The sequence below is a fragment of the Condylura cristata genome, unplaced genomic scaffold (assembly GCF_000260355.1).
Source record: "Condylura cristata isolate star-nosed mole 26May11 unplaced genomic scaffold, ConCri1.0 scaffold00009, whole genome shotgun sequence".
NCBI classification, from domain to species: domain Eukaryota; kingdom Metazoa; phylum Chordata; class Mammalia; order Eulipotyphla; family Talpidae; genus Condylura; species Condylura cristata.
Genome location: NW_004567110.1, coordinates 4,160,341 through 4,183,148, shown reverse-complemented (window position 1 = coordinate 4,183,148; position 22,808 = coordinate 4,160,341). Strand labels below are relative to the sequence as shown.

The window sequence follows — 22,808 nt, the reverse complement described above, 5'->3', positions numbered from 1 at the left end:
GCCTCCCTCACCCCATTCCCCCTCTACCCAGCCCCCCTCACCCCACCTCCCTCGCATGTTAGTGATGGGACATGGATGAAGGCCTCGGGCCCACACGCTGTGTAACACACGTCGGTCCTTGGCTCCGCCACAGACGCAGTGAGGCGCCTGCGCTCAAGTGCCGCTCCCAGGACTCGCTGGGCCTCTAGTGGGGACGCGGCCCCCCGGCGCCAGCTCCCAGCGCGGTGGCTGCTGCCGTCCGTTTTTGACAGTTGACTAATCGCTAAACTGCCTCAATGATCTTGTTTTCCACAGTGAGGAGTTTAATTAAAACCAAGTACAGGTTGTGAAAAGGTTGTTTATGAAAATGCATTTTAAATGTGAATTGAAAAGCCTAGGGATAACTTTTATATTTTAGATAAAAAGATGAAAGTCCTGTGACTTTTCCCACCCGTTTTACCAGAAGCAAGGCGGGGAGCGGGCGGCGGCTCTCTCGAGACGCCATCAGGAGCTTCTCAGTCAGCGCCTTCCTCAGTTGCTGGACAAGTTGACCTATTTTAGAAATGTCAAACTTTCGGAAACATTTCCGATTTTAAATTCATGATTCTGGAGGGCGTTTTTTCTTCTTCTTCTTCTTCTTGCTTTAAACAAAAGCAGTTTTGAACAGCGCTTTTTACTAAGGAAGCGAGGAGCTAGAAGAGACAGTGTGCAAAGACGCGGGAGGCGAGTCCACCCCATAACCGGCCATCACTCCCGGGGGGTCGTGGGGGCGGGGGCGGGGCTCCCTGGGCTCCTGGGCGTTTGTGTGGCCTCATGGACTCGGCGCCTGGCCTTGGCGTGGTGGGACCCCGGGGGAGCAGGGCACCCCGCTTGGGTGACCCCAGCCCCTGTGTGCTCGCGTGCACAGGCGGTCACTGTGAACACACCCTCTTCGGGGCGCTCATCTCAGCGATGGGCCCCTCCCTCATTTGGCCTACTCCCTCATCACGCGTGATGAGGTCACGCGTGATGACCTCACCAAGGGCCATGCCTGCTTGTCCACCAGGTCCGGCCCAGAGCAGCTGCTCCGTGCTGATTTCCTGGTGCAGAAACGGAAGTCCCCCGTGGTTGGCCTGGTGCAGGCTACTAGGGAAGCCAGAAGCCCGCGGCGTCGCTGCTGTGGGGCTGTGGAGACACTCTGTGGTGTAGATGTTGAGACCGGCAGGACCGACCGGGGCTGCCGTGCGTGGCGGGAAGCCCGGAGCCTGCGGGCAGGTTGCTCACGGGCCGGCGGTGGGGGCTGCCCGTGGGCGGCCATCAGCTGTCCTCACAGCACCACTCTGGCCGGCTGTGTGGGCCGGGCCGCCTGCGTTGTGCAGAACAGGCGAGGCTCCTGCAAGAGAGGTGCAGGTTAACGGGAAGCCGCGTTGCCCGGTGGGCGCCATCAGTGGGGACAGGCCGCTCGCCCTCCGGACGTCCTTAGGTGTGGACCGTCCCAGGGGCCAGCCAGCGGGAGTATCCTGGGCCCAGGCCAGCCCGACGCCTGCTCGCGCCTCGGCGGTGGCCTCCGTGTCGCCGGCCTGCGAGCGGGAACAGCGGCACTTAGCACACGAGCCGTCAGCGCAGAGGGCACCCCGAGCCCCAGCCGCCCCGGAAGAGCTGGTCTGCACGCGCACTGCTGTGCGGCGCAAGACCCTCAGCGTCGCTCTGTCAGGCAGCCTCTGGGGAGCCGTGTCCCAGCGTTAAAGTGGGCTCTGCCATAACGTCGCCACCCACCAGAATGATTAAAGATCGACGATGACTTTGGGAATGTGCTAGCTGGGACCGGCGCAGTCAAGTCGGCGCGAGCTCTTGGCTGTGCGGGTCAGAGCCGGACCGATCCCCGGTCTGCAGGGCTGCGTCTGGGAGGCAGCCGGGCCCGCAGGGGAACCCCGCAAGGAGCGAGCCACGGCCCGGCAGGGTGGACGGCAGCTGTGGTCACAGAGCCCTGGCCTTCCAGCAGGCGAAGCTGCCCCGCGGCCAGGCCGGGGGGCGACTGTGCGGGTGGGGGTGCAGGGGAGGGGCCCCGTGGGGCAGATAGTTCCTGGGGGTGTGCGTGGGCGCTGACTCTGCGCGCTGCTTCAGAGCCCAGAGCACTGCTCCCCGGGCACACGGGGTGTCGGCCGCGAGCCCACAGGACTCCGTCTGTGCTTGACGGAAGAGCGACCGCCCTTTGCCCCGACTCTGCCGGGTTTCTCACTCTATTTCTTTTTCCTCACTTTCCGTTTGTGCTTCCCCTCCCTTGCTGGTGAGTTTCTAGGGTCACGTCGTGGTTGCTTGTTTTCCTTTCACTGTGTTTTGAACACCTTGTCAAGCCCAAACAGATCGAATTCTGTCTCAGACCGGAACTGAGAGAAGAATCTATGAATAATTGACATAGACTTGTCTTTAAAAGGCTGTGTTCAGATGTGGGTAGAATCACGGCTGGTTGGGGTCAGCTTATCTTTATCTAAAACCACAGTAGTTGATACGAGCACTTGCAGACCTCAACAGTTCCGACAGTGACTTAGAATTTACCGCGTTCGACACAAGACGGTGTCTGTATAGCTCTGACGAGTCTGTGGCTGGGAGTCGCAAGAAAATGGATCTTTCAGTAAAAACAACACTAGCTTTGTTGGCTCGGAATGTGCCCAAAGCTTTCATGTTCCGTCCCATGCATACACATATAAATATAGATAAAGTCTACAGATGGGTGAGTGGACATGAATTCATATGGAGTGTAGACATGAATGTGTGTGTGTGCTGTAAGTACACATATTTATCCACATATTGGATTAATCCTCCCACAGCTGGTGGAAATGACCAGCATATGGTTCGATCATGATCCCCTCCTGCAGACCGTGAGACTGAGTTTCAGGGAGGTTAGAGGCCTCCCCACGCTGCAGCGCTGGGGAGATTCAGCACTGAAACTCGGACGCAGCCTCAGACTCCAGTCCAGGCTCAGAGCTAGGAGCCACACAGCTCCTTTCCAGGGCTGTCAGGTGAACACCTGGGCACATGACCTGATGTTAAATTAGTGATGCTTCATTTCGAGAATTGTGGGAAAAGTCTTGGTTCACCTCATTTCATGCTGTGACTTGGCCCTGAGTTATAAAGTGACTTGGCTAGATGATTTGTTCACATTGTGGGTGGAGCTGATGGGAATGTTATTGCTGTGAATCTGAACCCGGCAAAAGGGAATTTATTAAAAGGCTGTTTTCAGCCTTTTATAATATTTTATAAACTCAAAACATTCATTACAAGACTTGATAAGCTTTTAACATTGCATTAGATAAAGATTTTTTTTTTTAATATATTTTGAAATGACCAGTTATCATCCTAATTAAAGTGAGGTGTTATGTAGCTTAATTATCTCCTTTTAAAAGACTCAAAACCAAAACATGTGTAAAATCACCATCTTTTGTAAATTCTTCTCTGTTTAAAATGAGTTTCTCAGCTTACATGCTATGCTTGATTTTGCTTGTGACAGAAATAGAATTAAATAGGTCATGCTGTTTCCTTTATCCTGGAAAATCTCTTCTTTTCAAAGCAAGATCTCTTTGGAATTTGGCCGTATTTTGGCTCGAGCTTTGTGGGGTCAGGCATGGAGAATGGAGACGCTGCCTGGCTCAGAACTCATGTCTCCTTCCTGCCTGCGGTCGGCTAAGATCCAGGCCACGGCTCCCTTATCAGAGATAAAGACCAGGACGTGTAGCTTGAGGAATAGGCAAGTCTTTTCTCGCCACAAGTGTTTTATTACTAGACCTTTATTTCTTGTCCAGATCTGTTCTCTATTTTCAGTATTGCTTTGACTTTCGAAAATCGAATACCTATATTATTTTCATAAAGGTTTATTTATTTGTGCATACAAGAACTGGGGTACAGGCCACAGGTGCAGGGGGTGAGAGGCTTCACCAGAGACAGAGTGGAGAGGACAGCAGGCAGATGCACCAGAAACCCATGGCAGAGGGCTGCAGCGGGGGAACAGGAGAGGTCAGCTGCGCCCTGTGGGTCACCCCCTGGCTGGGAGTCGAACTCGTGCTGCAGCGGCCGCAGACAGCTGCAGAGTGCTGAGATTTAACTCCTTGTGCCAGCAGGGAGGGCCCAAATACACCTTTTTTTTTAAAAAAAAATAATAGTTTATTTTTAGATATATTGTGCCTGTTTCCATCTCAGTTGTAATCCCCATGGGTTTACCACCACCAAATCACCCGTGTGCCATCACCATAGTCCAGTACACGCCCCCCCCCCCCATTTTTGACCCCATTCCCCACTCTCCCCTGTAAAATGTCTCTGGTATATAGTTGTTCACTAATGTTATTACTTTCTCCCTGGTACTGGCACTCCTACTATGAGTGAAACCGTCTGGTATTTTTCCTTTTCACATGATTCAGTCAGCAGATGGCTACTCATGCTTCTGGGCCGAGATATGGAGTGGCACTCACACCCTGCCCCTGGGCACAGTGCACTGTCCCTAGCCCGGTCGCCAGGAAGGGCTCCGGGGGCTTCGAGGTCTCGTCTTCATCTAGTAGGATCGGGAGCCAGCAGTGGAGGTTTGCAGGCAGGGAGCAGCCTGCCTGATCGGCCTGTGCGGACTGGTTCTGGTGCAAGGTGGACGAGGAAGCGCGGCCAGGGAGGCCAGTTGGGTTCCTCACTGCTTGGGCGGAGAAGTCGGGGTAGTTCCGAGGCAGTCACGGTGGGGGAACAGCGGAAGGGCCGGGCGAGGGTCTGGGAGATAGACCGGCAGGCCAGGGCCGTCAGGCAGAGGCGCCCAGCACGAGGTGGCGCCTGTCTCCCCACAGCTGCCTCCGCGCTCCGAGCCCCGACTGGAGATGTGTCCAGCAGCCCTCCCAGGGTGGGCCGGGCTGACCACGAGGTCAGCAGCCACCTAGGATGACCGCATGGGTGCCCAGCTGCCTCGCTCTGGCCACGTGAGGAATGCCTCTGGATGCATGCAGTCGAGCTGGGGGGAAACTCAGGGCAGGTGAGGAGCTGAGGGTGCCTGGGCAGCTGGCTGCTTTTCCCGAGGAGGCTGTTAGCTCCCTGCTCAGGCTGGAGGGGCGACTGGTGGCCAGTGGTTTCCAGGCAGGTGGCGGCCTGGCCCGTAGTTGCACTGGCGGCCTGTCGCAGGGCACAGAAGAGGAGCCTCGTCCCCGCGTCGGCCAGGAGGAGTCTCTGGGGAGGTGGCGGTCGGAGGGGGCCCCCGTGGGAGGAGCTGGCGGTGTCCAGGCACGCGGGGGTGTGCGGGCCCATCACAGGGAGGGTGTCCCTGGGGCAGATGTGAGACGCGCGTCCAGGCTCAAGGTCGGAGCTGAGCAGAGGGCAGAGTGTTCGCCGGAGCAGTGTGAAGCCCCCAGAGGGCTTCCCCATCTGCAGCGGCCCCTCGGGCCTCCAGGGACGAGTCCAGCATCCAGCGTGGACTCGTGACAAATGACAAATGATGCTTCCATTTGCTTTTGAATTCCTCCCTAGCCTCAGAAACACCTAAAGGGGAATTCATGAGGCCGAATCCCAGGCGCTGGCAACACCGAAGGATAGACAGGGCGGTCTGGCCACCCAGCCCCTCCTCCGTGGGGCCATCTGTTCCGGCCCCCCAGTCCCGGCCCCGCCGCTCTAAGCCTGGGACCTGTCTCTGACCATGAAACCGAAACAGCGGAAGGTCGACATGCATTCCCTCTGCTCCCCACTCCAGTCACCCCCGGCCTCCCTTTTCTCCTCACAATCTTTATGCCTCCCTATCATTTTCTTAGCATTGTCAGTTAAACAAACATTGCTATTAATGGCAGGGGGTGCACCCCTGTGGCCAAACCCTCCTGTGCCATCTTCATGAACGCCACCGTGAGAGAATTATAAACTCAAGCTTATCAAATCTTCAGTGCAATGTAAAAATGCGCACGCCCATAATCCAGGGACCTAAGCAGACTGCAAATCCAGATGCATCGCGGGCACTGGTGGCAGGATAACCGGGTGCGGCTCGGGCGAGGCCCAGCAGGCCGAACATGGGGTCACTCGGCATCCCAGTCGCGAAGAGAATCTGTCCTTTGTAATTTCGATTCTTTAGATCAGAAACAGAATTCTCCGAGTGGTAAGTGCAGATTCTGGTCAGGCGGCTGGTGCGTGGAAGCACCAGGGTAGCCACCGGGTGCCCAGGGTGTTTGCTTTTCATACGACTTCAAGTTACGGTGTAATGGCCTCTCGCACCGCCTTTTGGTGCTTCTGGTAGGGCACGTCTCAGTTTTGTTTACCTCGCAGTATCTGAATCGCTCCACTTTGAAAGATAGTTTTGTGGGCCTCCCTGGTGGCGTGACGGGTTAGGGCGCAGCAGCTGCTTCCGTGCGAGTTCCAGCCCACCAGGGAGTGACCCGCATGGCGCGGCAGGCCTCTCCTGTCTCCTTGCTGCCCCCTCAGCAGTGGACTTTGCCAATCTGCCTGTTCTGCTCCCCACTGTCTCTGGTGAATCCTCTTACCCCCTGCACCTCTGGTCTGTACCCCAGTTCTATATAAACAAACAAACAAATAAATAAATAAATCTTTAAAAAGAGAACGTTTTGCTGGGTATGTATAGTTCTCTTAGTTGACTCCTTGTTGTCTTTGGAATCTGGGATCTCTGTGTCTCTGGCTCAGATTTCAGCCGTGAGCTTGCTAAGTGAGGTGCCTCGCGCTCTGAGCGGCTTCTCTCTCCGGCTGCTGTCTTTCAGCAGCTTGGTGGGGTGTCCACCATACTGTCATCGTTGCTTGTGTCCCATACTAGAACCGGGTGTGAAACTGGACCGTTTCGACAATGTATCCACAGTGGAATTCACATTTTCCGCCCTCCCCAGGGTTTCTTTTTGTGTTGTTTTGTTTTTAGTTCAATCATTTTTCCAAATTAATTCTATCAAGTGTATTTTCTGGGGGGATTTACCGCAGTCTCCCCTGCCACCTTAGCAGTCAGGCTACAGTTAGGCGGAGATCTTACTGACGGCCCAGCCTGTACGCGCCGGCCTTTGCCAGGAGCCTGTGGGCTCGTGTTAACGCGCAGTCAGTTTTCAGCTGGCGCTGCCCTGGTGCTCACACGCGGAGCCTGCGTCTGCCAGAGGAGACCCGGTCTCCCCTGGACGTGACGGACACTGCCCCCACGCAGCGCCGTCCAGACCCGGGGGGCACACCACGGCTTCGCAGAGCTCCGTGCCACGCCTCCGCCCCCCACCTCTGTGAACATCGTGATGGGTTCATTATTTACTCCAGTTTTCTCACCATTTCAAATAGCTGAAATCTCAAGTAATTGTCCCTAATTACTTTCTTTAAATGCAGAGTCTTTTGGCACTGGGTGAGCTGTAAGTCAGGATGAGCGGGTGAGCGGGGTTTTCAAAGAGCTCTGTCCAGTCTAACGGGGTCTCCAGCCTGTTAGCCCTGTGGGATGTGACTCCTGCACAGCTGGGCGTGTGTGTGGGGGTGGGGGTCGGGGGGCTGATAGGTCAAGGCGAAGCATCACAAAGCCCCCTCTTCGCACAGGACTCCGGCAATTAAAAAAAAAAAATGTTTCTAGAACTCTGTAAGCTTTTGGTTACTTTCAAGAGTCCTGGAAATGTTGACTGATGGCTTTTGCCAGATTCTCTTTGCTTTTGTGGAGATTTTTTGGGAGGTTCGTACCTCATGGGATTTACTGTTACATTTTCCGTTACACTATAATTAGATGCGGAATTTCGAGCTAGCTGAATGCATCACCAAAAGCAGAATGCTTCTGTCTTTTCCAGAAACTTCTCACAACTTCCTTGTGCTTCTGTTATATTTTAGGACTACGATGATGGATACGGCCCTACTTACGATGAACAGAGTTACGACTCCTACGATAACAGTTACAGCACCCCGGCCCAAAGGTGAGCCACCTCACAGGCCACCGAGGCGGACTCCGCCTGCCTCCACGTCCGGGGCAGGGTCCCGCGGAAAAGGCCTTTGCAGCTCTGGGGGAGGTTGGCTCGGGCGCCTGTGGCGTGGGTGCTGACCGCGAACCACGGCAGCACCTGGCCAATCCCGTGGCACCTGAGTGAGGCCACGGGGCGCCGCTCTGAGAGAAGTGCAGCCCTCTGGCTGCGGGAGCTGGGAGGAGGGAACGCCCTGAGGGAACGTGTCATCCACCAGTCAAGCTGGATGAGGGCCTGCAGAGCTGGGAGTGGGGGGCCCCCGGGAGGGAGGGGCCCTGGAGGAGGGAGAGTGTGGGGGCGAGACCCCCCCAGGGAGGGGCTCCTGGAGGGCCCGGGAGGGAGGGGCCTGCTGCCCTCGCCTAGCAAACCCCATCACTCACACGCCACTCAGCTCCGTCACGGCTGCTTCCCATTGCACACAGGGAAGGCCTTCAGAAGCAGGTGCCAGTCAGTGGGCGAGGGCAGTTTGGGTGTTGTTGGGGCGGGGTGGGCTCCCATCTTTAACCTAAATGCGGCTCCTAGGTGGGCAGCCACTTGAAAACAAAGCAGAGTGAGGGGCGGGGCTGTGGCCGCCTGTGGTGGGGGTGGGGGCGTTGGGGGTGCTGAGCGCAGGCCCTTTCGGTGGTGACTTTCGACTTCATGACTCGTGATCATTTTATGACATTGTTTTGTTACAGAAACAGCAGTTTCTCTCAGGAGGTCTTACAGATTAGGAATTTTTTATCCCAATTTTCAAATACCTTGTATTAAAATTAGAGTACAAATGAGAATCCCTACAGAGTGATAGAAAATTCAGTCTAGTTCAGCTACATTTCCCCATTGATTTTGTAATGACCTCGATGGTGCTAATCTTGTGGTGTGGAACAAAGCGTTGTTTCTCTGCCTCTGCACGTTTAATGAGTAACAAGCTGTCAACACAATCACCAGGAAGAGAAATATGAGCTATTCTTTACTCTATTGGAAGTGTTCTAATACACATCAGCTCCAAAGAGTTACTGATCGATTCCTATGGAAACACATATCCCGAATAGACCGTGAGGACAGGAGAGCGGGTGGGCACCGGGCGCCCCGAGGCCCCACAGCCGCCAGGAACCCCGCTTCCACTCTGCAGACCCTTTTAAAGGTGTCCGCCTTGTTCCAATTAAAGAAATTCACGTTCATTGACTTATTTATAGCCCTAAGAACACTTGCAGTTGTGCAATATGATGAGTGTAGTTGGTAAGACTGTGATGAATTCTGGGCACTTGGTAACAGCGGGGTGTCAGTTGCTCTCATCATCATCCAAAGAAAAATGTGATTCCTGTAGTGAGTATGAAACAGAACCAAAAGAGGAAGGGAAAAGGGCAGATAACCATGCCGGGGGCCTCGGAGGGTCTGTGGACACGACTGGGTGGCAGAAATAAAGCTCATAAAAATAAGCAGATATTTTAAAGATACTTAGTTTCTGGGCAGGCTTCATACGGACGCATTCGTGTCCACCGTGCTCTGTGGTTTCGCTGGTCCTTCCGATGGCATGTTGCGTCTCAATCTCCAGGATGGTGCTTTTCATGAAAACATTTAAAATTTGTGAAATGGGCGTTAGCAGGAGCAGCCACCGTTGCCGAGCGTCTTCTCGTCTAGCTCCAAGCGGACCCTGCCTCCCGCGCCTGGGGTCCGGTCTGAGAGCCGCCGCCTTCCACGGGGGCCGGCCTGTGCGACGCCCCAGGAACACAGCGGCGGGTTCTTGAGCCTGGACTTTTGTGCGACTCTAAGCCCACCACCCAGAGGAGAGGCGTAAAATGTGACCGTTGCCCTGTTTACGAGGCAGGACAGCGCCTCCGCCCCTCTGTGCAGGCAGGTGGAGTGAGGGAGCTTCCGGGAGCCATGTGCACCCCGGTGTGGCTCCCAGGGAAGCAGCAGGTACCTGGGTGGCTGGTGCCCAGCGCCCTTTGCCGTGGCCCTCATGGCCCGTCCGGGCTTCGCGGGCTCTGACCGTGGAGGGCTGAAAGTGATTTGGCATTTTCCCTTTGGAACGGGGCCTACTGTGAGACTGGCCACGGTCACTCGTGTCGGCACGACTGAGGGAGACCCGCTCTGTGCCACCCGTTGGCGGTCTTGGGCTCCAGAAAGCAGGAGCGTGTGCCCTGGTCTAGAGCCCACTAGCCAGGGCTGTGACGGTCACGTGCGCCTGGACGTGGCGTGGCCTTTGGGGTTCGGCTCCTCGCTGCTCAGGACGCGGCCGTCTTAGCGGCAGGCTGCACCCCAGAGATTCTCCCACCCGCGCCGTGCAACCCTGGCCAGAGGGCAGCGGCCTGCCCACGTCATGCTGGGCGCCCGCGGTGACTCGGCTCGCAGGGACTCCTCAGAGGAGAGGGAGCTGGCAGGGCGGCCGAGGCCCAGGCCAGGCGCTGTGAGCGGGCCCCTGCGAGACGCCCGGCGGGCCAGGTGTGACGGAGGCTGTGGAGCTGGACCGCAGCCTGGGCCTGCCGGGGAGGCCGGCGCCTCGCGTTCTTCTCGGGGAAAAGGCGCATCCACCCTGCCCCTGAACGCCGGGCCCATGGGCTGAGGCAGCGGGCAAGGCTTACCCCTCCCGCCCCTCGGCTGTGTGACGGCGCACTCAGAAGCCTGGCGTCTCGCCAGGGAAGGCCTTCGATTGCCATTATAAACACGGAAGGGCTTGCTTTGCAAGGTTACGTCGATGGACTCGGGGAGAGGCGACACCCACGGAGCGCTCGCCGGGCGGGAGGCCTGGGCCTGTCTTCTTCACCCCCGGAACCCCACGATCCCGCCCGCCAGCCCTTCCTGTACAGGTGCCACTCTGGGCGTGAGCTGGGCCAAGCCACGGGCTCGTCACGCCCAGCTCTCTCCAGACCGGGCCCCGTTCTCCTGCTGACCTCGAGAGCAGCTCACGCCGACGGCGCGTCCCTCCCCCTCACCCCTCGCCAGCGCCGGGCACCTTCGTGCCATCTCACCACGTGGGGAGCCAGTGGGGCCGGGGCAGGCTGGTGCCATACATCAGTTGCCACTGTCAGCTCACTCTCTCCTGTTCTTGAGAGCACACGAGATTAATCACAGGGACTGTGCAGTGATGGTGTGTGCGCAGACAGAGTCCACCCGGGGATGTACTACATCATTTGGATTTAGCGCTGCCATCTGCCTAATAGCACTGAGAAGGCGACACGGTCCTTATGATCAGCCATTCATGGCGGTGACAGATGCTGCCGGGAGCGAACAGACCAGGCCGAGAGGCTCGTCACGGAGACGGGGACCATGTGACGGGGTTTCTGACGAGTGACCTGCGGCTGCCCATCCCCGGCCCTGAGTCTTCCCTGGGGGAGCTCTAGCTAGCGTCTGTTAGGTGAAGGTCTTCTTGGTGCGCTTCCCCCGGCGTTTTCTCACTACCTGTCCGTACGTTATCAAAATGTGTCTTCGTTGATTTTTAGGGAATTTTCCTGGCAGCCCCCGCCTTCTTTTTGGTGAAATCAGACCATGGAACGCTTTGTGATTGCTGACTCTTAGACTTAGGCGCGTGATGTAGTAAAAAAATCTGTGCTCTACGAAACCACGCAGACTTGGGCTCATATCTGAGCCCCGGTGCTTCCCGGGTGCATGCCTTTGGGCAGTCACTTAGCTTTCGCCGCAAAATGATGGCGATAATCTGTGGCTTGCTAGGTAAGGGTTAAAGGAGATGGCAGGTGCATGCATAGGAGCTCGGTAAACATGCAGAGGTGTTTGCGTGCTGTGCTGGGTGCCACACGCTGTCCTGAGCATTTTACAGCTTCAAGTAGTTAGGTTACAGCCACAGTGTCCCATTGCTGAGATGAAAAGATGCAGGCACTTCCTGTTCTGGAACTTTCCTCAGGCCCATGGCGAGAGTACCCAAGCTGGCGTGGAAGCTGGGCGTTCTCAGAGCTCTCTCTACCGCCTCGACACGTACCTGCTGAACCAGAACCTGCGACAGTCTTTTTTGAGAGGATGCCGATCGATGAAATCCCAACAAATCAGCAATCTGAATGAGATTATACGTGGCATTTTGAGTTTCCATTTGTGAAATAAAAAGTTAGGGAGGGCTTCGTTTAATGTCGATTGTTTAGACTCCTGAAATGTTTTGGAAGTGTGGACTTGAGGTCAGAACTTGAAGTTACTTGTGAAAGATGATTTATAACAGAGAACGTCCATGTGTTTGAATTTCAGAATCGTTTACTTAGATGCACACGTTTAAAAGCTGAAATAATTCGGACGTGGAATAGATTGTATTTTTCATCTTGAAGGGGTAGTTTCCTTGTGGAAGGTGATTTTTGGTGTGCGTATCTAGAATCTTAAACTTGTTTTTTAACTTTTGACCTGGTATCTGTACAATACGTGCCTAAACTTTCCACATAAGGACTGTCTAGACAGGGTGAATACATTTAAGAACTCTTAAAAAAAAAAAAAAAGGAGCGATTTCTGGTAAAGTTCAAGGAAAGAAAGGGGTAGAGGATATTCGCTATAGTGTCTCACTTAGCCCCTTGGGTAGAGGGTGATATGGTTGATCAAAATGAGTAATAAGATTGGGGGGAAGTTAGCAAGTGCATTTGAGGCATGTTGAATTTGAGGTGTGCACAGAATTACAATTAAATGAAATCATTGATACACAATTATTATGCATACTGATCAATTGCTGTAAACATAGTAGCTATTAATATCTATTCTAATTTTTCTCAGCTGCTGCAAAATGTATTATCATGATTACGTTTTAGCCCAGTGTTTTACATAACTGAGGTCTCATTTTATTCAGGGTTTATTTTTGTTACTCTGTGAACATGTGTGTGACCTGTACACCTTGTGGGTCACCGCACCTTTAAAAGGAGTAATTACTTCTACCTCTGTTGGCTATTTCCTACTTTGATTTTCGTTAGGCTTCTATAACAGGTATGAATCACAAACAATCCCGCTTATGCCCTAAATGCCCTAAATCTACCATTTATAAAGACTGTTTGACCATGCATGGTCGACGATGAGTTTATCAGTCTACTGCAGAGCAGTAGTTAGCTAATTGAATTCTGACCTTTTGGAATTTATCAACAGAAAGTATCGAATCTGGTTCTGTACATGCGCAGCCCGATATGACGTTTTAGATATAGAAAGGACTGTGCAGTGCGTGTCAACGGAGCCTGAGTGACGCAGAGAGAAGGGAGCCCCCGCTCGGCCTGAAGCTAGACTGTGCTGGCCGGGAGAGCCCGGGGCTGAGCCAGGTCACCTCGCGCTGCCGGGGTCACCTCGCCCTGCCAGTGTCTTCGTTTCCCCATGTGTGACTGCAGGGCGAAAGGGGTGACCTCCCTGAAGGCCCTCGTCGAGTTCGGGGTGTGGACAAACCCTGTGTCACACCACCCCGGGCCGTGCTTTTTGCCCCTCTCCGGGTGAGTGCTGGCCTCTTGGATCATTTGAAGATCTGATGAAGGAAAATGTGACGCAGAGGGAATTGGAAACAAGGGGCCCCGCCTGGACAGGGGAGCCTCGCCTGGCAGTTGGGGATCCTGCAGGGGTTCACCTGGCTCGAGGGCGAGACCACCACAGGCCTCCCCGCCTGAGCGGGGCCGTCCCACTAGCGAGGCTCCCAGGTTGACCTCCCTTTTTCTCTAGCCTCATGACAAGTCGCCTTCCTGCACGCTCACCTCGTGTCGAATTGCTCGTGGCTTCTTGTGATTCTGTCGATTGCATGTGAACTAGATTCCAAAGCATAGATTATGTTGTTCACGGGCCCTTCAGTTCTTTTTTTTTTCACATGTGCTTTTTGCTTTTGAAAGCCCCGGTGGTTATTTTGGCATTTTTCTGTGAGGTTCACATGCAGCTTTCTAGGCGTCTGCAGGGTGTGAGCCTGGCAGCTTGCATCCCGTTCACCGAGTCCCGGCTGCTGCTGCGCAGAGCTGTGTACAGCCCTGGAGTCAGCCGCCGGCGGGCGGCCCGGCGCGTCCCCTTGCTGCCGGGCTCTCCAGGTGTGTGGAGTACCTTTCCACGCCCGTGTTCGCCAGCAGTGCCGCGAGATCTGCCTCCTGTTTGCAGAGAGGCCCGTGTCCTGGGCCTCATCTTTGGCTCTCCAGTAGCTAGCACAGTACTGAACGAAAGCCCCGTCTAGGCTGCTTCCCAGCTGGATTAATAGCACATTAGAACTCTGCATCTGTTTTTAAAAAATTGATCTTGATTAAAGACACTAAAAAAGTCGGTGCTTTTGAAAGTCTAATGTGAAATGGCTGTAGCCCTCAGTTCTGTCTGCAGGCAGTAGTTGCTTATACAGCCTTGAGGGAAAGATGGGGGGCCCTGCCTGGTGGTGCAGGGGGTTAAACCGCAGCACTATCAACTATCACCGGCCACTGTAGAAGAGTTCGATCCCCAGCCAGGGAGTGAGTGACCCACAGGGCGCAGCTGACCTCTCCTGTCTCCCCGCTGCTCCCCTCAGCAGTGGATTTCAGTCCCTCTGCCTGTTCTGCTTCCCGTTCTGTCTTTTGTGAATCCTCTCAACCCCCCCCCCCCCCCCGCCCACCACCATATCTCAGGCCGGAACCCCAGTTCTTGTGTGCATAAATAAATCTTTAAAAAAAAAAAAAAGACACCGCACAAAGACAGTATCCTCTTTGTCTAGTTTTTAACCTGAGTCTCGCCATAGTTTTAGCTACCTGTAAATTTTTAAATTTTGATAAGCATCCAAGGTGGAAAACTGGTCTCTAGGCTAGAAAAGTGCTCTAGAAATGAAGTAGCATATGCAAAGTACTTTTGCCTGTGCCTAAGCAAATGGTTGCTACCTAAAGAAACAAATCATCACGTCTTCCATGCAAACATTCCACAATTACTGAGTCTGTCCTCTGACAGGACCTATGACAGCATCCGTGGGGGACATCCATGCTTCGGTGCGGCTTTGTGAGAGGGTGAGGCTTGAAGGGGGGGTGCGTTTACCTAGGGGTCTCGGCAGCCACCACCCTCCGATGGGGAGGGTCTTCTCATCCCTGAAGCTAGTGTTCTTCAGTTGAATACATGATTTCAAATTCTTCTGATGGAAACCCTCATCTCTTTGGAATATGATATTGTGAACAATTTGGAATAAAATGTTCTAACTTTTAAAGAATATGTGGTAATTATATCTCCCTCTCCCAAATTAACCTCAGGTGATTAAAGGAGCTTACACACGGAGAAGTGTGAGTTTCAGGGGAAGCTTAGTGCCCTCCCGTGCTTATCTTGGCAAAGGCAGGTGGTCGAATGAGGCTCCCCAGTCTCCCTACCCCAGTCCCCGGAGGCTGCGGCCATGGCCCTTGGGTGGCAGAGGGGCCTTTGCAGACAGGATTGAGGCAAGAACCCACACACAGGTGGGAAGATTATCTCACTATAATCACCAGGGCCCTTCCCACCAGTGGAAGAGGGAGGCAGGAGTGGGTCAGAGGAGATGCGATGGTAGGCAGGCACCACCCAGCAGAGGGAAAGTGGGCCGTAGCCAGGGGCCGGGCACCCGAGGCTGGGAATGATCCATCAGGCTTCGGGGAAGTGACACAGCCATGACAGATACCAGCGTCACAACAGAATAAGTGTGTGTTGTGTTATTGAAGTTGCTACACCTGTGGCAGTTTGTACAACAGAAAACCCAGCAGCTAATACCCTCGTAGATGAAGAGCTTTGCATATGTGCATCTGCCTAATTTCAGTCTATAAGTTCTTGTATTCAGTTTTTAAGAACTGAGCTGAATATACCCAGGGTCAAGGGGAAACAGTCAATAGAAACTGGGGACCAGGAGGTGGCCAAGGTCATAGTGTAGCTGTGGTAACTGTGGACACCGGCTTTGTGCAGAAGGTGGCAGGAGCGACGGGGGAGCGGCCGGCAATGGGATTTATTTTTCAAAACCTGGTGGGATTACTGGGGGTGAAAAGCCGCAGCACCAGAGAAGAAGAGTTATGTCGGTGGACTTATTAGCAGCTTGTATACACCAAGGAAGTAAGAGCAGTGTAGAGGGATTAAAATTTTCCAAACATATTCACAAAGAGAAAGAAAAAGACAACACAGAGGAAAAGGAACATTGTGTCTGAGATCTGTGAGACACGAAAAACAACCTAATGCTGTTTTTGGTTGGAGTCTCAGAGAAGAGAGAAATTTTAGGACAGAAAAAACACAAAGAAATACATGAATATTTTCCAGAATTAGTGGAAAACACTATTACACAGAAGTTCAGAGAACCCCCAACAAGATGGATATGGAAAACAAAAAACAAAAACAAACAAAAAAAACTGTCAAGTCTCAAAATAGACAAATTGCATGAAACTATGGGAGCGCAATCAGGAGAAAAAGGCAAACTACAAGAGAGCTAGGAAGGAAAGTGACTGGCGCCTGGCCAGGCACAGAGAAGGTGAGGATGAGCAGGGCCTGCGAGCGAGGGCAGGTGCAGGTGCCCTGACATCAGGCAGAGTGAAAATCTCCTTCAAAGGGGAATGTGAGGTAGAGGTGTTTTTAGGCAAAAGTAATGTTGAAGGGGAGTTTGTAGCAGCGAAGATACAAGAAAAGCTGAAAGATCATCTGAGAGAGAGGAAGTGTCACCTGATGGTAAACTCATTCTAGCCAAAGCAGTGGGCGCCTGACAAAGCAGATGTGGAAAAGGTGAGACCAGTCACAGTCTTCATAAACCTCCTTTCTATTTAGATCTCTTTACAGGCTGCTACCTGTTGGAAGTAAAAATTGCAGCCATTAATATGCAAATTAGAACACGCATATTGCCATAGGGTAAGTGGCACAAAAAAGCATAGCCTCTTGCTAAAAGTTCTGTTGGTGAGGGCCTTGAACTATAGAAAGACTAGCAAGGTAGAGCTGCACATTGTGGCACCAACAATGGAAAGAGTTGTAACTGAAGAGGAGAGGAGATGAAAATAAATTGCTAAAAAATGTTTAATTCAGTTAAAGAATTGGAAGAGAACAGAAGGAGAAATGAAAGAAAACAAACCAGTGTGAAGAATGTGACGTCAGCTGATTGACTTGAGTCAAAATATGCCAATAATTAATTTAAACAAAAACGAATGGAAACCCAGTATGTATAAAGCAGCTACTGGTTACGAAGCATCGAACCAATCACATATTGCTTGGAATAAATACACTTGAAGCATAACTCTACAAACATCTTAAAAATAAAAGGTTGAAACAGGATGCAAGGCAGCAGTGGGCATGGGGTCTCGTGCGGTAACTGATACAGTGTGGACCTCGAGCAAGAGCATCGCGAGTGTTGTGAGGTGTTTCGTAATGAGAAGTGGGTGGTTCGTCAGAAAGACAAGAAATAATCACAAAACACAGATGTGAACAAAAGCAAGAATAAATGAAACTGAAATAGAGAAGAGATCACAGTTCTCACAGTCAGATCACAGAGTTGGAAACACGACCGCCTTCCTTTGTAGGTAAGGCTGGATTGATGGAAGAAATCAGTAAGCGTGTAAAAGATATGAGAAACGTTAATCCCGTCGCCTTGTAAATTGTTATAGAACACTTCATTCGAGAAGAACAGAATAAACATTGTAGCTGGAAGTTTTGTCAACACAGGTAAAATTCTGGGCAATCAAACATGTCTCAGTAAATGTCTGTGGGTCAAAATAATAAAAAATACAGGCATTGTCCCAGATCTTAATTTCTATCCAGAAATAGGAGCCAGGGTTTCTTGGAGGAAGATTGGTCCTAAGACCAGAACAGGGATATATAAAATGAGCCTGCCGCATCTTGTGGGACCAGATGGTACGGACATGTTGGAGTGAATGAGGGAGTGAATGATGGACGTATGTAAGAGCAACATGGAATCAGCTGCAAAAGTTCCTAGTTGCTAACATTTGATCATCCAGATAGCGTAATGTTTCATTATGACCCGGAGTATTAATATCCTTGAATCTGTAATGATGATGTGCATACAAGAGATCTATGCAGAACAATTCAGGTTACTTTTTTCCACCCTCAGGGAATGGCTTCATAAATTATCTGGAATTTTTCTGCCCTCCAGGAAGTGTTACAGTACCCCTCCCAAGGAGTGTCATCTGTAGTTTTTCTCCCCCCCCCAAAAAAAAAAACATCAGATTCTCAATTTAATTATGATAGAAACATCAGACAGATCCGATTTTGAGATGTTCTACAAAGCATCTGGTCTGTGCTCCTCGGAACTGCAACCATCACCAAGGAAAACCAGAGAACGTGCTGTACAGTGTCTGTGCAGACACGACCATTGAGGGGGCTTCCTGAGGGGTTGGAACAGGAGAGGCTTTTAGCTAAAACTAAGGAAGCCGGAGTAAACCACAGATTTCAGTTAAATAATGATAAGGATAATACAGAATAAGTGTGCAGATTACAACAGGTTAGAAATCAGTAATAGGTGTAGAAAGTTGCAAAATATTTCTAAATTAAAGTGGGCACTACTAAAATTTGCTAACTACTATGCTTACATAATGATAATGTGAACACAAAGTCTAAATGTATAGAGACTGCTAAGCAGTACATAAAAGGAAATTTTATTTGTGTAATTTCTCTATTTGAGGAAAGAAGCTATAAAATCAATAATCTACCCGAGCGAGAACCAAGGAAGATCATATCAGACCTCAGGTAGAAGAGAATGAGTAAGACTATACTAGAAATTAATGAGATAAAAAAGTAACAATGAAGAAAATAAAAATGCTGATTCTTTGAACGGATTATTAAAATTGATAAACTAAGTCATACTGGTCAAGTGTGGAAACAGTGAAATAGAAAATTCAAATACATTAGGAACAGGAATGAATTTTGATTAACGTATGGACTGGAACAGCCTCTAGCCTTGTTTTTAGTTCCAGCTAGTGCTCTGCTCTGTCACGATGAACTCCTCTACCCTTTCATAATATATATATATATATATATATATATATATATATATATATGTCCTTGTATGTATTTTATATATTGCCCTTTTCTGGGCATTTCATATAAGTGTAATTAAAATGTATGACGTGCACTTCAGGTATTTTCACTGAGCCTTTTTCGAGGCCCACCCGCATGTATCAGTATTTCTCTCCTTTTCGTTGCTGAGTGGTACTCTACGGACAGGTATATCGCATTTTGTTCAGCCATTTACTAGGTGATGGCTACTGGGTGGATTTCCACCTCTTAGTTGCTGTGCTAAGTGCTGCTATGGGCTTTCGGATGCAAGTCTTCATGTGGACTTGTGATTTCACTTCCCTTGGGAGATAAGTAGGAGCAGAATTTCTCCTGCCCCGCAGTCGTGGCCATTTCCCGGGCAGTCTGGGGAGCAGGAGGGCCTCACAGCGTGCGGGCTGGCCCTGAGGGAGCTGCCTTGGTGTGGGGCCGGCTCAGCTGCGGGCGGCTTCGAGGGCCAGGAGGTGGGCCCTGTTTCTCAAGTGCTTTTTAAGTAAATTGAACACACGAGTGGGTGAGTAAATACTCGGCCCACAAGATTTGGCTCGGTACAGGGCCAAGGGCGGTCAGGCCTGGCCTGTCGCTGGCTGCCCGGGGCTGTGGGCTTGCACTGGACGGAGAGAGGGGGCAGCTGCCGCTTCTGGGATAATGACGAGGCGTTTACGAGTTAGGTGATTGTATTTTTCTTGTAGAATTGACAGGAACATAAATTATTACTAGCATCACTGTAAAATGAGATGACAACAAAAGAGCGAAATGTTATAAACAGTTTCGTTCTTTTAAATATATATACATATATATATGTTTTAGTACAAGAGAAAAGGTCCTATCAGCTTATCTATCAGTTTAAAATACCATTTTATCCCTGGGGGGAAGAGGGAAAGTACAGGGCCAATTTTCAGTGGGAACATTGCAGATATTTTTATGGCCGCTTGCTTACCGCCACCAGTTGCGTATATGGGATCCCGTTGTAAGCTGGAAGTTAATTATTTGAATAAGGAGCAGCAATAATTCCCCAAACTGTTCTAAAAACCCATTTCCCAAGCTTCCTTTTGGCCAGATCTTACTCCCAGGCCTAAGGGGCGTGGTGAAATGAAGTTCTAAAATTTGCTGTTGTTTCCCTCGAGCCCCTGTGGACGCCCCTGGGCCGTGACGCGCCAGCCCAGCGCTGCTGCCTGGCCGGTCACCCTGGGATCAGGCCTCCCGGCCCTCAACTCACGGAATGAACCTTTCGCACACACAGCGAGGGTGCTCTGACTGCACTTAAGCTTTCTCTGACTTTTTAAAACCCGAGCTAATTTAATGATCTAGTTAGTGAGTGGCAGGTACGCAGCTTTTAATTCCTAAGGGAAATTGTTTATCTCTAACTCAAGTGCATGTTTCTGTTTTCTTGCATTCTTGGGGCAAGATGCCCACCGGGCAGGCTGCGAGGCTCCTCACTGGTGGGGTTGGTGAGGGGGGCCTGTGTCTTCGCCCTGCAGGTAAGCTGCAGGGCCAGGCTGGTACGGAGTGACAGGCTGCCTGAGCAGCCTTATAAACCTGGCCTTTTGTCTGGCACCCCCCCCGAAGGTGGGGGTTTGCACCGTGGGGCTGTGTGAGACTAGGGGCTGTGCTCTCTCCAGGGAGAGAGGGAGGGAGGGAGCAGCTGCTTCCTGACCGGCGCAGGGGCAAGGAGGCGCTTCTCCCCTCAAAGAGTCTCAGTACTGACCACCCGCACCCCAGCTCCCTGCAGCCCAGCCTCGTCGGCCTGTGGTTCTTAACGCTTTAGGTCTGAAGACCCCATCTCTATTTTACTCCCCCAAAATGAGTGAGGGGCTCACTTTAATGAAATGTTTTTATCTGTTAATCTCTTACTGCCATGCTCAGAATTAAAACACACACTTCAAATACTTCGTAACTAGGAGCTGTAGAGGGACCAGCTCGTTGCATCAGAACAAGCTGCTGCTACGGCAAGTCACTATTTCTCAGACAGAAAAGCCAGCGAGGCGCGGTGGCCGGCCGGCAGGTGCGTCGCTGGGAGAGGGGGCCGTGCTGGGTGGCCCTTCTGGGCGCTGCTCCCGCAGTGTGGGTTCCGGACCCCTCCAGAAGCTTCCGGCTTCCGTCGGCCTGAAACACCTTCTCTGTCTTAGGCGCGAGGGAGTTTGTGACACGATGCAGGGTCATCTGAGCGACCCTGGTCCAGCTGCCGGGTGTCCCCATGAAGCGGCGGCAAGGCCTCTCGCAGGGCTGCGCCGGTCCCCGTCACCGGCGGCTCGGGAGCCAGGCGCTGGCCTGCTCTCAGCTGACCGCGGCAGGTCGGGCTTCCAGGCCCGCGTGTGAGCAGAGAGCCCGGAGTCGGCTCGTCCTGGCAGCGGGTGCTCCGAGTCTCTCCTGGCGTGACAGGCCGCCTCAGCGAGAGCCGCTCACTCCCGCCCCTCCTTTCCCGGGGAGAGGCGCCCTGTGCCCGGCGGGGGGAAGGGGCCGGCCGTGGGGGTGGCCGCGGCCCGCACCTCCGAGGGGCTCTCTTCCACCGCGCGCAGCCCGGGGGCTTGGACCGTGGTGTTCTTGTTACTGCCTCACCGAGGAGCAAATCCTCACTCTGCAGTGAAACCACAAGTACAGTTTTCTCAACCATGGTGCCGCGTGGTGCCGCGACTCCTGCCCGGTGCTTACTGCTGCTCCCGCCACGCCGGCTGCAGGGTCTGCACGAGAAAACAACTCGCCGAGTCCGAGTGTTGTGCAGCAACACAGGGGTGCATGGGCGACCCCTGGCCGCGGCCTCCTGGCGCCCCCACCACGTACCCAGGCGCTGCCCAGGGCCCGCGGGAGGCGGCTCTGCCTTGGTACCGGGTGTCTGCGCCCAGCAGCAAGGGGAGCTGCGGCCGCCAGGAGCAAGAGCCCACACGCGGCCGCCCCGTCTGCTCCTGTCCTCACCCTCGGCCCTGCAGGGCAGAGCTGGCAGAGTGCTGCCCAGCCGACGCGGGCCCTCCGCACGCCCAGAGTCCTAGGAGGGCCGGGGCCGTGTGCGCGGTCAGAGCCGGGCCGCGGCTCGAGGCCAGCGCCGTGCCCCGTCTGAGGGCGCTTGGGAAGCCCAAGGGGTGCGGAGGAAGTGCCTGTCCTCTCCTGCCCAGACAGGGGTCAGGGCTCGAGCAGCAGAACGGCCCCGGAGAAGGTGGCGGCGACACACCAAGGGGAGGCCAGGCGTGGGAGCTGCCCCCAGGTGACCGGGCAGTGTTGCCACGCCCCTCCCTGATCCTGAGGGCGAGGACCCAGCGCCTCCCTGGGCGGAGTCGGCAGAGTCGGGGTGCGCTGTCATGTAAGCAGGGGGCTCTGCTTGGAAGCAGCCGGATTCTTCAAACCGGTAGCTTAAAGGCGTCTCAGATCCTTCCGCTCTCTAGGTGAGGGGGCACAAGAGGAGCCCCCGGATTTCACTGTCCACGTGACTTTCCCTTTCTTTGGCTTTGTCTGTAAAAAACCGTAATGTGTTTGAGTAAGGAACAAAGACACCCCAATAGGAGGGAAAGCTGGGCGGGGCCGCTCTGGGCTGGGGGCCGGTGTGGAGCCCCGTGACAAGCCTTCGGTGAATGTTAGCTAAAGTGCTAAGCTTTGTCTTAATGATCACGGAGAAGGATTTTTCCTGAAGGAATGGGCCAGAGTCAGAGCCCAGGAACTGCGAGCCCAGAACAGAGTCAAGATCAAGGGTGGGGGCTGGTCAGTGACCCAGCAGGGAATCGGGTGTGGCGACTCGACTCGGGGTTCACATAACTGCTCCGTAACAGGCAAGGAAACGCAGCGGGCTGACCGCACCTCAGCCCCATCGGGGACCCGGGGCAGCCCCGCAGGGGGCCACAGCCGTCCCCCCTGGCGCTGGGACACCGCCCAGGCCTCCCGCAGGAGCGTTGTGGCTGCCCTGGCAGGGCAGGCCGGTGGGGGCAGCGTGGCGGGACGAGCGGGCCGTGTCTGCAGGGATTGGGACGCTGCAGGCCGGGGCCTCGGAGAGGAAGCTGTAGTCGGAGTGGGGTCCTGAGCGGGAAGCGAGCGGGGGGTGGACGGGGCAGCTCCCGGAGTGGGGTCCTGAGCGGG

General features: G+C 53.3%; 1 protein-coding gene across 1 annotated transcript in view; it reads left to right on the top strand.

The window, feature by feature from the left end:
- Positions 1–22,808, top strand: part of KHDRBS3 (KH domain containing, RNA binding, signal transduction associated 3) — a 118,746-nt gene that overhangs the window by 82,895 nt on the left and 13,043 nt on the right. The window contains exons 7-8 of the mRNA XM_012722898.1: positions 7,753–7,835; positions 13,698–13,834. Coding sequence (XP_012578352.1) covers positions 7,753–7,835; positions 13,698–13,834 — 220 coding nt within the window. The remainder of the gene's footprint in view (positions 1–7,752; positions 7,836–13,697; positions 13,835–22,808) is intronic.